Source organism: Gymnoscopelus braueri (genome assembly GCF_963280865.1).
Source record: "Gymnoscopelus braueri genome assembly, chromosome: 22".
Lineage (NCBI taxonomy): Eukaryota > Metazoa > Chordata > Actinopteri > Myctophiformes > Myctophidae > Gymnoscopelus > Gymnoscopelus braueri.
This window is the reverse complement of record NC_137624.1, coordinates 10,268,352-10,282,663: the sequence shown is the minus strand read 5'-3', so window position 1 is coordinate 10,282,663 and position 14,312 is coordinate 10,268,352. Positions and strand designations below refer to the sequence as shown.

Sequence of the window (14,312 nt, the reverse complement as noted above, 5' to 3'; positions counted from 1 at the left end):
CACTAGGACAGCGGTTCTCAAACGTTTTATTTTCAAGGACCCCCATAACTCTGAGAGTGCACAAATGGAACCAAATGGACCCGTAAGGGTCCATATGGTTCCATTTGTACACTCTCAGAGTTACAGATCTGTAATGGTCATTTAGGGCTAGCTCTTTATGTGTTTGTCTACTCATTTTGTATGTCCGTGGAATTTCCACAGAACATGGTGGGGCTCAGGGACTGGTTTTGTGTAAATGTTTCCAGAATGTGTAATTCTGCTGACAATTCCTTCCTGCTGCTCTAGGAAAAGCAAGAATTGACTGCCTTTAAACAATGGAAATCAAGCAGGATGGACGAGGAGAGAGGGAGTGGACAGAGTCTGAAACAGGACAGATCCCATTAATCTGCAGCTGATGTGAATCGCAGCCAACACAAAATGTTCTGACAGTGACCTGTGTCATGACCTTACCGTCACTCCAGTGGCGGCATGTGAAGATAGACTGCTTTATCTGTCAGCCATTGTGCAGTGATTCGCATGTTTTCTTTCCCGTTAGGTTTAACGTTTAGTCCATGAGCCAGACAAGATTTAATTATCGAAAGAGTGGGCAAAACCATACCTATATTAAATTGTTCATAGGGTCAATACGAGTAAATAAAGATATGATAACCTCTCCACAGGAGCAGCTTTTTCATGGTTATCACACATTTTGTTATTTTCCCCATACGTACATGACAGGTGAAAAAATGACAAAATTTAAAAAAGAGTTATCATAATAAAACTTCCTGAGTTGATAACTTACATGAAGACAATGATTTATCGTATTACAAGTTTTCTGAAATTGTATATTTAAATATGCAAATTGAGCATTAGGAAAGTATGCCCGAATTTGCATAACTTTCCAGAATCAACATTGGAACATTGGACAAAGCCAGAGTCAACATTCTTATTTAATTTTGTTAAGATGTTGAGGTCAAAGGTTTTCAACGAGGGAATATTCAATATCTGGCTAAAGTTTTGGGCTCTGGCTCATGGACTAATTGCTTAATTTGCATATTTAAATATACAATTTCAGAAAACTTGTAATACGATAAATCATTGTCTTCATGTATGTAATCAACTGGGGAAGTTTCATTATGATAGCTATTTTTTAAATGTTGTAATTTTTTCACCTGTCATGTACGTATGGGGAAAATAACAAAACGTGTGATAACTATGAAAAAGCTGCTCCTGTGGAAAGGTTATCATATATTTATTTACTCGTATTGACCCTATGAACAATTTAATATAGGTTTGGTTTTGCCCACTCTTTCGATAATCATTGCTCAATTTTGGGGCTCTGGCTCATGGACTAGTTAGGTGAAACATGGAAGAAGATCCCTTTTTCCCCCTTGTTATTGGTAAAGAAATCCCTTATGAACCCGGCAATGTCTGACAACTGAAAAGGAACTCTGGAAATCAGAATATTTTTAATACAACACACTTTCAAAGCACGTTTCAGAATCTGTCTCTAGCAGTCATATATCAATGTGGTTGCGTGCGTAGGTTAAAGGGCAAGACCACATTACCATTTTTATTTAAAGAGACTTTGAGAGCTGTTTCACCGTACAATGTAAGTCAACGAGGAGCATATTTTGAATGATCAACTTCTAATCACTGGAGCAATTGTTTTTCATTTCTTGTCCACCTTTGGAGTTACATCATGGCAAGGTAAATACACAACCCAAACCTCTGCCAAAGTGGTCTTGCCCTTTAAATGCCCGGCTTCCTTAGTGAGGCTTGATGTGCACGCTTCCAGACAAACCTGCCAGAATGAAATAATTTGCTCTGTCAGTGTTTTAGTCCGGCCATGCCAGGCTACAGGCTTCCTACCTTATCCACTCTGCCTGTAACTCACTACTGCTCTGCAGAAGAAGGGGCCTGCTGGTATCGTCCTATATGCTTTGTGACGGCTGTTTTCATAATGTTGTAAGCTCTGTGACAACCACACATAATGAAAACCGGCCTTGTGTTGCCTGTCTGGTGGCATATGTATATGACTCTAAATTGTGTTTCAGCTGACTGTACTGAAATTATGGGGTTCAACACCTTCCATGTTGAAAGTAGCAGTGCAGCGGTCATTTTGTCTTTAACTTCTAAATGGAAGTGCATGGTGTTGATGTTGCAAGCCCTGCTGCCTTGTTCTGCACTAATTGGAGTTTGCTTAAATCTTTCTTTATATATTAGTTGGCAGTAATCAAGCTATGAAAGAACAAGTGTGTTTAGTACCAGTTTAATTAGATCAGGGGTAAAATATGTTCTGCAATGCCAATACCACTGCTAATGACCTGCCCATTTTCTTTACAACAGAATCTATGTGTTGTGACCAAGACAGTTATTGATAGAATGGGCTTCTGTCACATATATGCAAAAGATGCACAGTACCAAAACATTGCCTAAACTAGAAAAAGTGCCCCTCGGAGCACAGGTCTCCGCCAGGTCAGGTACGTTATTGTGGTCTCCTGGCAAACTTTGGAAGCCAATCTTAGCCCATCAGGATGAAATATGGAAAATCGGACAGATCCGTGTTGATCACATGACCATAGAGATACTGTGTACCAATTTGCGTGACGTTTGGATAACATCTGTAGGAGTAAATGGGTTTTGCACAAATCGGCCTCCTGGTGGCGCTATAACAGGCCCATGTGAAAAATTGAATGAAATGAAAATCCATCCAGGGAGTGTGTGTGCACAGTTTCGCAGCGACCGGGCCAACGGTGCCGGAGATTAGCTGTTCACAGACAGAAGGACGGACGGACAGGATGCAAAACATACTCTCTCGCCATGCCTTTCGGCCTGGCGGAGACAATGATAAAGACCAGTGGAAATGAAAGTAACATTCTATACAACAGTGGTGATCTGCAGCCACATTGTCTTTGATGCCTCGGAAATGTAGTTTGCGGAGGCATAGAGTAAATACACTCATCAGACTTTGGTATTAAATGACTTATTTCAAAGACTTATTGTGCTGTTTGTATTGTTAGAATGATGGGCTCATCAACACCATCCCGTTTCACGTTTTGGTTTAATTTAACACAGTATAAAACAGTGTAGAAAAGGAAATGTTTTGCAGATTGTTTCACTCCCACAGGAACTCATAGCAACATCCAGGGTCTTATAACGGAAATCAATTATGATAACAAAGAATTTATGTAAACAGATCTGCTGTTTGGTCAGTACAAGATACGTTCCATTTGACTATTAAGCCAATTGGAAATATTGAAGTGTAATGGAAATGTTGGATTATTCTTATTTTTTGACCGCATAATCACTAAGCAGATAAAACTTACCTTAAATCATCACATTATCTGGTTCTGAATGCTGCTGTATAACACATGCTGTATCATGCAATAAAATAACCTAGCTCAATGTTATACATTTTTGCTAGGAAATGTAAGTAACATAATTTGCTGTAGTTGCAGTACACTATCTCGCTTTGTGAGGAAGTCCAAGCTGATCCTGTGACTTCCATTTCAGCCTGCCAGGGTGAGCTCCTTTCCACTTCTAACGATGGGGACTTGGTGATAAGAAGAGGGAGAAAGAGGACAAGAGTTCAGGTATCTGTCCATACCTGGGCTTAGAGAGGTCAAAGGCCACAAACCTCTGGAAGCGAGAATAGTGCAGAATACCATGTGGAACACTGCAAATTCATCACTGAAAATCCGATGATGAATGGCTTTTTGCATTATGGGACACTAAAACAGACCACGCACAAGCAGTTTGTTTTTGACTTGTTTATTTGAGAACTAGAAATAAGATTGATTGATTGAATGAGTCATTGATTGATGTTAAGAAGGCTAACTTCATAGTTCTTACTTAAAAACACTTTGAAAATCAAATAGTTAAAGATATTACATGAACATAAAGACATATAATAAATAATCAGTCAATATATCATAACATCATTGGATACAGAGAGAGGGAATAATATTCACAGGCGTGAAGTTGCCGGTGGGCACTTCAGTTACATTATTTCTACAGCACAACATGAATACAAAAAGACTGCATGTGGTGGAATAAATCAGAATCAGAGTCAACTTCATTGTCACATCACGTTTACGGGTGTAAAGAAGTGGGTGAAATTCCCTTTTTGTGCAGGCTCCATCATTTGTAGTTTTGAAAAGGGAGGACGGATAGAAGAAAAAGCAAGGAGAAAAAGCACCGGATAGAAACGGGGTCGAATCAGAAAACAGACTCACTCCCAATCTTCCGGCGTAATCTGAAGACTCACCTCTTCAGACTCCACCTTAGCCCGTAGCACCTGCCCTTAGCCTGGTAAACCATCCCGGTAGCGTGAATTCACATCATCATGTGTCTTTTGCAGTGGTGGAAAAAGTACTCCCATTTTTTATTTGAGTAAAAGTATCAATACGGCAATGTAGAAATACTCTGTTACAAGTAAAAGGCCTGTGTTCAAAATGTTACTTGAGTAAAAGTACAAAAGTATTGGCATCAAAATATACTTAAAGTACCGAAAGTATCGAAAGTAAAAGTACTAAAATGTTTGAAAATAGCCGATCTACAAGCTCACAACGCGTCGCATCGTTGTGAGCTTGTACATCGGCTATTTTCAAATAGCCTATGTATAAAATAGCGCTGAAGTGGTTAATGTATGTTTTATAATATAATAATTTGTATCTGCAAAGTAACTAGTAACTAAAGTTTTCAAATAATTTAGTGGAGTAAAAGTACAATATTTGCCTCTGAGATGCAGTGGAGTAGAAGTAAAAGTATTGAAAATTGGAAATACTCCACTAAAGTAAAAAAATTCTCAAAATTGTACTTTAAATTTCATTTTTAAGTACAGTACTTTAGTAAATGTACTTAGTTACTTTACACCACTGCTTTTGCAGACCCCCTCATATAAAATGTAAAACAACACTTTTTTTATTTTAAACCTTGAGAAAATAGTTTTCACTGAGATGAATAGGAAATTGATCTGCACACAATCAATTGATTGATTAAAGTGTCATGCTCTGAGAATGCACGTGGCCCACCTATCTGACCCAGTTTACGAACAGCAACAATTTGACTGCCATGTTAAGTGATCAGATGGGTGGGCCACGATCTATAAAAGGTTGAGGACCACTGCTATAGAGGTCAGGCATGACTCGTATTCTGTGAAAATACAAAGAGGAGTGTCAACACCGTGTTTCAGTTCAGATTGTAATTCACTACTAGATCCTTCAAGGACCCAAAACCTAGACATTTACTTTTGTGTGGCTTTCCTGCTGCTCTGTACCACTCCCCGAAGCCACTGAGGATGTCCTGTTAGATCGCATACAGTAAGTGCACGCGCATGTGTGTGTGCGTGTGCGTGTGCGTGTGCGTGTGCGTGTGCGTGTGTGTGTGTGTGTGTGCGCGTGTGCACGAATGTGTGTTAATAGCGATGGGAGGGGAGAAGCTCAGGCCTGATAGTCCAGGACAGCAGAGTTGGTATATAGAGTTGTCTTGTGATTGATACAGACACCAAGCTGCTCACAATTAGGCCTCAAGATTGAACCCTCCCTCTTCATCTTCATTGATCCTTTCCAGTAGACACACCAACATATCAAGGTAATATGACCAATTTGCTGCCTCACATTCAGTTGATGTGGTTTCACTTTTCTAAGTAATTACAACATGAATGTGTGTATTTTCATTGTGGAAATTGGGGATATTTCATACAAATGTATTGGATATTTATCTGGATTGTTGATTGATCAAAAAGGAATTGTACAGAACCCAGGTTCAAATAAGGCATATAGATTTGTACATTCTGCACATTCTGGTTCTAAATGCCTTCTCTTACTGCACTACTATTATCAGCTACATAACATCACATTTTCCTCGCCCAGCATGTCTGCCCGAATCCTCCTTTTGTGCTGTGCTTTTCTTATCTCATATTCAAAAAAATAATCAGATGAACCCCCAAAAAACAGCATTGAGCCAGAGTCTGAAACAATGTCCTCTCTGCTTTTAACCCTAGACCATGTCGCTTGAAGACCACAGCAACCACTCCTTCCACAACGACACGCCGTGGTGGGTCTCTGAGTGCACCCTCCACATCAACACGGACGGACGGCGCATTGCACTCTTCCTCCTCTACCTGTTCATCTTCACGGTGGGCCTGTTGGTGAACGCTGTGGTCGTCTGGGTCAACTGGCGCCGGCGCCACTCGGCCAACGGTGTGCTCTTCTTCATCATCAACATGAGTGAACTTCCTGGGCCCTACGGCCATCATCATCACCTTCAACATCCTCATAGCTCGTGCGGTTCGCACGGCTCCGGATGTGCAGGGCCGGCGAGAAGTGTGGCTGGTGCATGTTTACTCACTGGTGTTTGTGGTGTGCTGGCTGCCGTACCACCTGGTGAATATGCTGATACTCATAGAATACCTAAGTATCTCACTCGAAAACCCCTTTGTTTGGAGTTGTAATATGATGGAGGTGCTCTACTTCTCATACAATGTGATGGTTTGCCTGACCCTCTTCCATTGCATCGCCAACCCCATTCTCTACAACTTCCTCAGCAAGAGCTTCCGCAACAACCTGATCAATACCGTGGTGAACTACATACCCAGAGAGGCGGCTGGGGTTCAGATGGGACCAGGGTCCCAGCCTAATGCGGCTGACACAGGGGGAAAAGAGGCCGGGGAGCAGCAGAGGATAAGCGACATGAGTACCAGTCACTCAGATGTTGAATCGTAAGAAATCTAGTGATTTATTGGTATCCATGCAAAAATTCAGGTCCAAGACTTTCTTTCAATGATAAAAACAAGTGTAAGTTACTGTAAAATTCTATAAAATAGTGTTAATATGAAGCCACATTGTCTTTGATGCCTTGGAAATGCAGCTGGCAGAGGCATAGGTAGTGTCTTCTTTCAAAGTCTCATTGTTGTTATGTAAGAATGATGGGCTCACCAAAACCTTCCCCTTATAATACACTTCATGTTTTGCTTTTCATTTAACACATTAGTTTAAAACAGTGGAGGAAAGGCATTGTTTTTTCCCCGCTCCCACAGGAACTCACTGCAACATTAAGGATGTTATAGTGGAAATTAATTATGACAACGAATCATTTATGTAAACAGATCTGCTGTCGGGCCAGTGCAAGATAAAACCGATCCTTTGCAAACATTTGCAAATGTGGAAATGTTGGATTATTATAATTATTATTACAACATAATCAGTAAACTTAAATCATTACATTATCTGGTTCTGAATGCTGCTGTACAACAGATACTTGCCTGTATCATGCAATAAAATAACCTCAATGTTATCCATTTTACCTTGGAAATGTAAGTAACACATACTGTAATTTGCTGTAGCTGCAGCACACCATCTTTTGTCTTTTTTGGGGGGATTTTGACAGCATTTATTGCATACATATCAACAACATACAGTATAACATTGCAACAGCACACTATCTTGTGTCTTGTTGCTTTGTGAGGAAGTCCAAGCTGATCCTGTGACTTCCATTTCAGCCTGCCAGGGTGAGCTTAGATCTTTCCACTTCTAACAATGTGGACTTGGTGATAAGAAGAGGGAGAAAGAGGAGTTCAGGGTTTCTGTTCATACCTGGGCTTAGAGAGGTCAAAGGTCACAAACCTCTGGAACCGAGAAGTGCAGAATAATACCGTGTGGAACACTGCAAGTTCAAACCTTCCGTGGATTTACCTGATGTGGGTTTACCTGTGGACTACTGTATGTGGATTTACCTTTCCTTGTTGCATGAAGACCATGTCCGTATGTCCCTTACCTGTTCTGGTCTAGTGAACTGCACCTTACGAACACTGCACCTGCTGCTACTTTTAATCTCGCCTCATTTTGGCAGATTTATGTACACATCTGCATATGATGCTATTGTTTTAAACACCATGTACATAGTACCTGCCACTACATATGCTATTTGTATATATGTATGTATTTATGATTATTTGACCTGTTTCTATCCCTACACGTACTCTATCACTATCCTTCTCCCTCCTCACAAAAATGCATGAAAAAACATGTTGCTTTTCATTTGTAAACCTGTGATGAGAGAATAAAGTTGATTCTGATTCAGAGCAGAGTGAATAGAGGAAATACCGTTTTTTAAAATGATTTTGTCCTAATGCGTGAGGGGGCCGTGTTTTTCATCATTTACCTTTAAAAAAAAAGAATGAAAAACAATATATATATTTTAAACTTATTTGAAAATACACAGCCCCAGAAGTGCTTTAAAGTGAAATACCCCTAGTATACTTTTATTTAAAACCTTGTATTGTTCTGCTTAGATGTGTTGTGGACAACGTAATACTCAAAAAAGAGTGCCAAAAATATGCCATAGGGTTCATACTGACCACAAATGATAAAATAATTACTTTATAATACAGTGAGGTACTACTTCCTGTAGCTTCATTACACTTGTGAATAATAGAGCAATGTACTGAATAACAGCCAGCTATATTCCCATCTTCTCCTGACATGTAACAAAAGATACACTGCCATCAAGTGGCCACTGGGTGTATGTGCGTTTAGAGACTGACAGGAAGACTCCATAGAACCCTACATATAAAGAAAAACAAATTAAATTCATTAATGTCTACAATTCAACACCCAGGAACTGTGTAGGAGTCAGACAAAGAAAGACACACACGCGGTAGTCTCGCGTGGCCAGACTGTTGCCTCCCACAATTTTCAAATGTTTCCATTCAGAGATTGTGGAATAGTTGTCTGGCTACAGGAGACTACACACACAGTAACACACGCGTGCACGGACACACACACACACACACACACACACACACACACACACACACACACACACACACACACACACACACACACACACACAAACACACACAGATATAGAGGTCAGGCATGAGTATTCTGTGAAAATACAAAGAGGGACAGCACTGTGTTTCAGTTATATTATGTCGTTGAGATTGTAATTCTCTACAGCCTTCAAGGACCGAAAACCTAGAAATTTCGTTTTGAATGGCTTTCCTGCTGCTCTGTACCATTCCCCCAAGCCACTGAGGGTGTCCTGTTAGAGATATATACTGTATGTGTGTGTGTGTGTGTGTGTGTGTGTGTGTGTGTGTGTGTGTGTGTGTGTGTGTGTGTGTGTGTGTGTGTGTGTGTGTGTGTGTGAGAGTGTGTGTGTGTGCGTGCGTGCGTGCGTGCGCGCGCGCGTGCGTGCGCGCGCGCGCGTGTGTGTGTGTGTGTGTGTGTGTGTGTGTGTGTGTGTGTGTGTGTGCATGTGCGTGCATGCGTGCGTCTGCGTGCGCGTTGTGTGTGTGTGTGTGTGTGTGTGTGTGTGTGTGTGTGTGTATCCGTGTGCACGAATGTGTGTTAATGGGTGATGGGAGGGGAGAAGCTCAGGCTGCCTGACTGCCGAGATAGTCCAGGACAGCAGAGTTGGTAGAGTTGTCTAACTTGTCTTGTTGTGATTGACACAAACCCCAAGCTGTTCACTGAGACGAACCATCCCTCTTCATCATTGATCCTTTCCACACACCAACATATCAAGGTAATACGATCAATTTGCTGCCTCAAATTCAGTTGTGGTGGTTTAAGTACTTAAAGATAATTTTGTGAATGATACATTTGTGTATATTGATTGTGGAAAGCTGGGACATTTCAGTCCTTGCACTGTGTGTTTTACAACCGCTTTCATCCACATATACAAACTTGATGGATATTTATCTGGATTGCTGATAGAGATCACAAAGGAATTGTACTGAACCCAGTAACAGTGGACAATTCAAATTAGAATTATGAATTTGAAGCAAGCACTGAGTTCCAAACAAGGCATAGATTCACACAATCTGCAAAACAGGGTTCTAAATGGTCTGGTGATCATAGTATAATTTGATTGGCAATTGGAATTCACTTTAAGAAAAGTATTTTTCTGATTTTTGTTTCAGAACAAAAATTAAAAAATGGCTAATTATTTCAATTTTCTTGTCCACAAAACAATCATGAAAAAGAAAAAAAAAGAAAAAAAGAAGTAGAGTACAAAGAAAAACAATTTAATGCTGGAGGGGTGAGCTAGGGCTAGGGGTTGAGGTGCATCCGTGCATGTAGTGATACAAGGAGAAAGGAGTGCTCGGGGTTGATGTGGGGTGAGTCTGAAGAGGTGAGTTTTCAGACTGTGGTGGATAATGGAGAGTGAGTCTATAGTCCTGACTGAGAGGCGAGGTCAGAAGTCATTCCACAACTTGGAGGCCAGAGTAATGAAGCGGCAGGAGCCAAAGTGAAACCTGCAAACAACGATGTTAAGACAGACGTAAAAGCAACGAAGAGTAGGAGTGCAAGCACAGAGAGAGACCACTGGGCTGCAGGCTGAGGTGTTTCAGGCAGCAGTAGCAGTTGTAGCCCCTAGCCCTAGCAGATCAGTATATTAGTGGCATCATTTACAGTACAGTAGTAATAGTAGCAATAGCAGCAGTAGGAGTGGTACTTTTTTAGCTGATCTAAATGCTGTGCTTTTCTTACGTAATGTTTGAAAACTTAATCAAACACTTTGACACAGAGTCTGACACAACGTCCTCTCTGCTTTTAACCCCAGACCATGTCGCTTGAAGACAACAGCAACCACTCCTTCCACAACGACACGCCATGGTGGATCTCTGAGTGCACCCTCCACATCGACACGGACGGCCGGCGCATTGCACTCTTCCTCCTCTACCTGTTCTTCTTCACGGTGGGCCTGTTGGAGAACGCTGTGGTCGTCTGGGTCAACTGGCGCCGGCGCCACTCGGCCAACGGGGTGCTCTTCTGCATCATCAACATGAGTCTTTCAGACCTCATGGTGATCGTGATCTTGCCCTTCTTCATGATGGAGATGACCATGGACCATGTGTGGCTGTGGGGCCGTTTCCTCTGCAAGGTCACCGCTTTCATCCATACGGTCAACTTCTACAGCAGCTCCTTCTTCCTGGCCTTTATGACCCTGGAGCGTTATTTGTCCCTGACCAGGCCTTCATCTGCCACCTGCTTTCCCGTGGTGGGCCGGCGCCGCTGGTTGCTCTGTGGAGGCCTGTGGCTGCTATCCTTCCTCCTGGCACTGTTGGAGAACGTTCATGTGACCCTCACGGAATGGGACGAGCCGGGCTGTTACACAATGCCTGAGCACAACGACGTAGAGTGGTTCATTGCGAATGATTTCTTTGCTGTGGTGTTCCAGTTCCTGGGCCCTGGGGCCATCATCATCACCTTCAACATCCTCATAGCTCGCGCGGTTCGCACGGCTCCGGATGTGCAGGGCCGGCGAGAAGTGTGGCTGGTGCATGTTTACTCACTGGTGTTTGTGGTGTGCTGGCTGCCGTACCAGCTGGTGAAGACGCTGTTACTCATAGACTTCTCACTTCCCTACGAACACGACGACCCCTTTGTTGTTTTTAGCTGTAATACGCTTGAGGTGCTCTACTTCTCATACACCGTGGTGCAGTGCCTGACCCTCTTCCATTGCATCGCCAACCCCATTCTCTACAACTTCCTCAGCAAGAGCTTCCGCAACAACCTGATCAATGCCGTGGTGAACTACTTACCTAGAGAAGCGGTTCAGCCTAACGCGGCTGACACAGGGGGAAAAGAGGCCGGGAAGCAGCAGAGGATAAGCGACATGAGTGCCAGTCACTCCGATGTTGAGTCATAAGAAAGCTGGTGATTTGATTTGATTTGATTTATTTAGCAGAAAATATAAATCAATACAAAAAAACAGTACACAAAATATAAAAAGAAAAGTGCCAGGAGGAGGCAAGAAGTCCAAAGGGCTTATACGAGGCCTCCACCTACTGTATGTACATATAACAACATTAAAAACATTAATAGAACATGATTCGTAAACAACAGATTTATTGATTGAATGGGCTTCTGTCACATCTATGCAAAAATACAGATCCAAGACATTCTCTACATGATAAAAACCAGTGGAAATAAAAGTAAAAGTAATCATAAATCGTAATCTGCAGTCACATGCACTTTGCAGAGGCACAGATTATACACTGTATTATCAGTCATTGGTAGCGCCTTCTTTCAAAGACTCATTCTGCTGTTTGCATTGTTAGAATGATGAGCTCACCAACACCATCCTGTTTCATGTTTTGTTTTCACACATTTAACACAGTTTAACACATTTTAAAACAGTGGAGGAAAGGAAATGTTTGCTTTTAGGTCCGATCTGCTGTTGATAAGACCATTCCATTTTACCATTAAGCCACTTTATGCTTCTTTTTTGACTACATAATCACCAAGCAGATACAATATGCAATAAAATAACCTCAATTTTATCCATTTTATCTAGGAAATGTAAGTAACATAGGCTACTGTAATTTGCTGTAGTTGCAGTACACTATCTCACTTTGTGTTGCTTTGTGAGGAAGTCCAAGCTGATCCTGTGACTTCCATTCAGCCTGCCAGGGTGAGTTTCTTTCCACTTCTAACAATGTGGACTTGGTGATAAGAAGAGGGAGAAAGAGGAGTTCAGGGGTTCTGTCCATACCCGGGTTTAGAGAGGTCACAAACCTACTGGAATTCAAACCTACTGTGGATTTACCTGATGTGTGTTTACCTATGGACTACTCCTGTATGTGGATTTACCTTTCCTTGTTGCATGAAGACCTATGTCCCTATGTCCCTTACCTGTTCTGGTCTAGTGAACTGCACCTTACGAACACTGCACCTGCTGCTACTTTTAATCTCGCCTCATGGTGGCACATAAATGTACACATCTGCATATTATGATGCTATTGTTGTTTAATATCATGTACATAGTACCTGCAATTGTAAAAGTAGCCTCAATCTCCAGGCTTTTATTTTCCTTTGCATTTTTCTCAAAAAGAAAGCCTGGACCAAGCTGTTGACATTCCTGGCATAGGAAGTGGGAGTCAACCTTTCATTTCCCCAACCAACCAGAGTGCAGTGGGCGTCGCTCCAAATGTTGTGACGTCAGGGCTCTCAATGCTGCGCATTGGGGAGGAGGAGGGGTGCGGTGCGGGGGCGGGCGCACAGATCGATGAACCAATGGGAGCCCCCGGCTGTTTTCTCCGGAGATTTTGAATCCGCCCCTCTATGCCAGATATCAGACGTGCTGGGGCAGGCTACTGTAAAGGTAGACTGAGAGAACGAGCCCAATCGATGGTCTTGAAGGGCGTATCCAAACCCAGCCGCCCGGATTCGTGCGGGGCTTCCTATTGCTTCACCAATCTATGTCCCCGCCTCCCCGCCCCTCCCCCCCAGCCTGTGCACGGAGCACGCTGACGTCACCAAATTTAGAGCGACGCCCCTCTGCACTCTGATTGGTTAGGAGATAACAAGGTCCTAAGACCATCGTTCCTGCATGGCTCTCCCAGGCTTTTTTTCTTTTGTAGCAAAAAAAAAAGCATGGGTTTCCGAGGCTACTGTAAAGGTGACTCTCCACCAAACAGACTACTTCAGACTACTTCAGACCACAACAGACTGCAACAGACTGGTAGTCTGTTGGCAAAAGTTGGCATTTAGTTCAGCAGTCGGCCGATGTGCACATTGTTATGCAAATTTGCTTTGGAGTTGATCGATTGATTGATTGTGCCACAGGCAAATGTCTCTGGATTATTTAGGCTTGCTTCTGCACCAGTAGTAGCAGATGAGAGGTCTTCTCTATGGAGCCTGTCTGACCAAACAAGCTAAACAGCCAATCAGGGTGCTCTACAGAGCCTTCACCCCCCTCTCTCCCCCCTTCACTACCCTACGGCTATCGACAGCTGTACCGATCGGCCCAACAACTGAACATGCTCGGTTTCTCGGCGTCGGGTCGATAAGGTCCCGACGGACATCGCGACGGACCTCTACCCGACGGAACGACAATATCTAACGCTTTCCAACGCTGAGTCGGCCCAAAATCGCTGCGGTGGCGAGCTGCCTTAACAGAGTGGCTCACAGCCTCAGCCTGATGGCCTAAAACTTTAATATCTCCCTCAGATTATAAAAAATGATCTTTAGTCTAGCGGTTAAGATGTTGGCCTTCCGTTCGGGACACCTGAGTTCAAATCCTGGGCGTTACACTACTTCACATGCTATTTGTATATGTACAGTTTGTATGTTTGGATATTTGAACTGTTTCTCTCCTGTGTTTTTGTACCGCACTTACTATCTCTATCCTCCTCCCTCCTCACAAAAACAATACAAATGATGGACAATAAAGTTGTTTCTAATTCAGAGCAGAGTGAATAGAGGAAATACCGTTTATGATTTTGAACTGAATGTTATATGTATACTTGGCAATTTTGTTTCATAATCAATTTGTTTTTAATCATTCAAATTTGGTTGTGTGGTTTTTAACACTTT

At 42.4% G+C, this 14,312-nt stretch overlaps 1 protein-coding gene across 1 annotated transcript; it reads left to right on the top strand.

Moving 5' to 3' along the window:
- The first annotated feature begins 9,385 nt into the window (after nucleotides 1–9,385).
- On the top strand, nucleotides 9,386–11,645 carry LOC308077860 (G-protein coupled receptor 182-like). Its single transcript, XM_080418829.1, has 2 exons — nucleotides 9,386–9,513; nucleotides 10,555–11,645. The coding sequence occupies exon 2, from the start codon at nucleotides 10,558–10,560 to the stop codon at nucleotides 11,641–11,643; it is 1,086 nt and encodes a 361-aa protein (XP_080274955.1). The 5' UTR covers nucleotides 9,386–9,513; nucleotides 10,555–10,557; the 3' UTR covers nucleotides 11,644–11,645.
- Nucleotides 11,646–14,312: the final 2,667 nt, after the last annotated feature.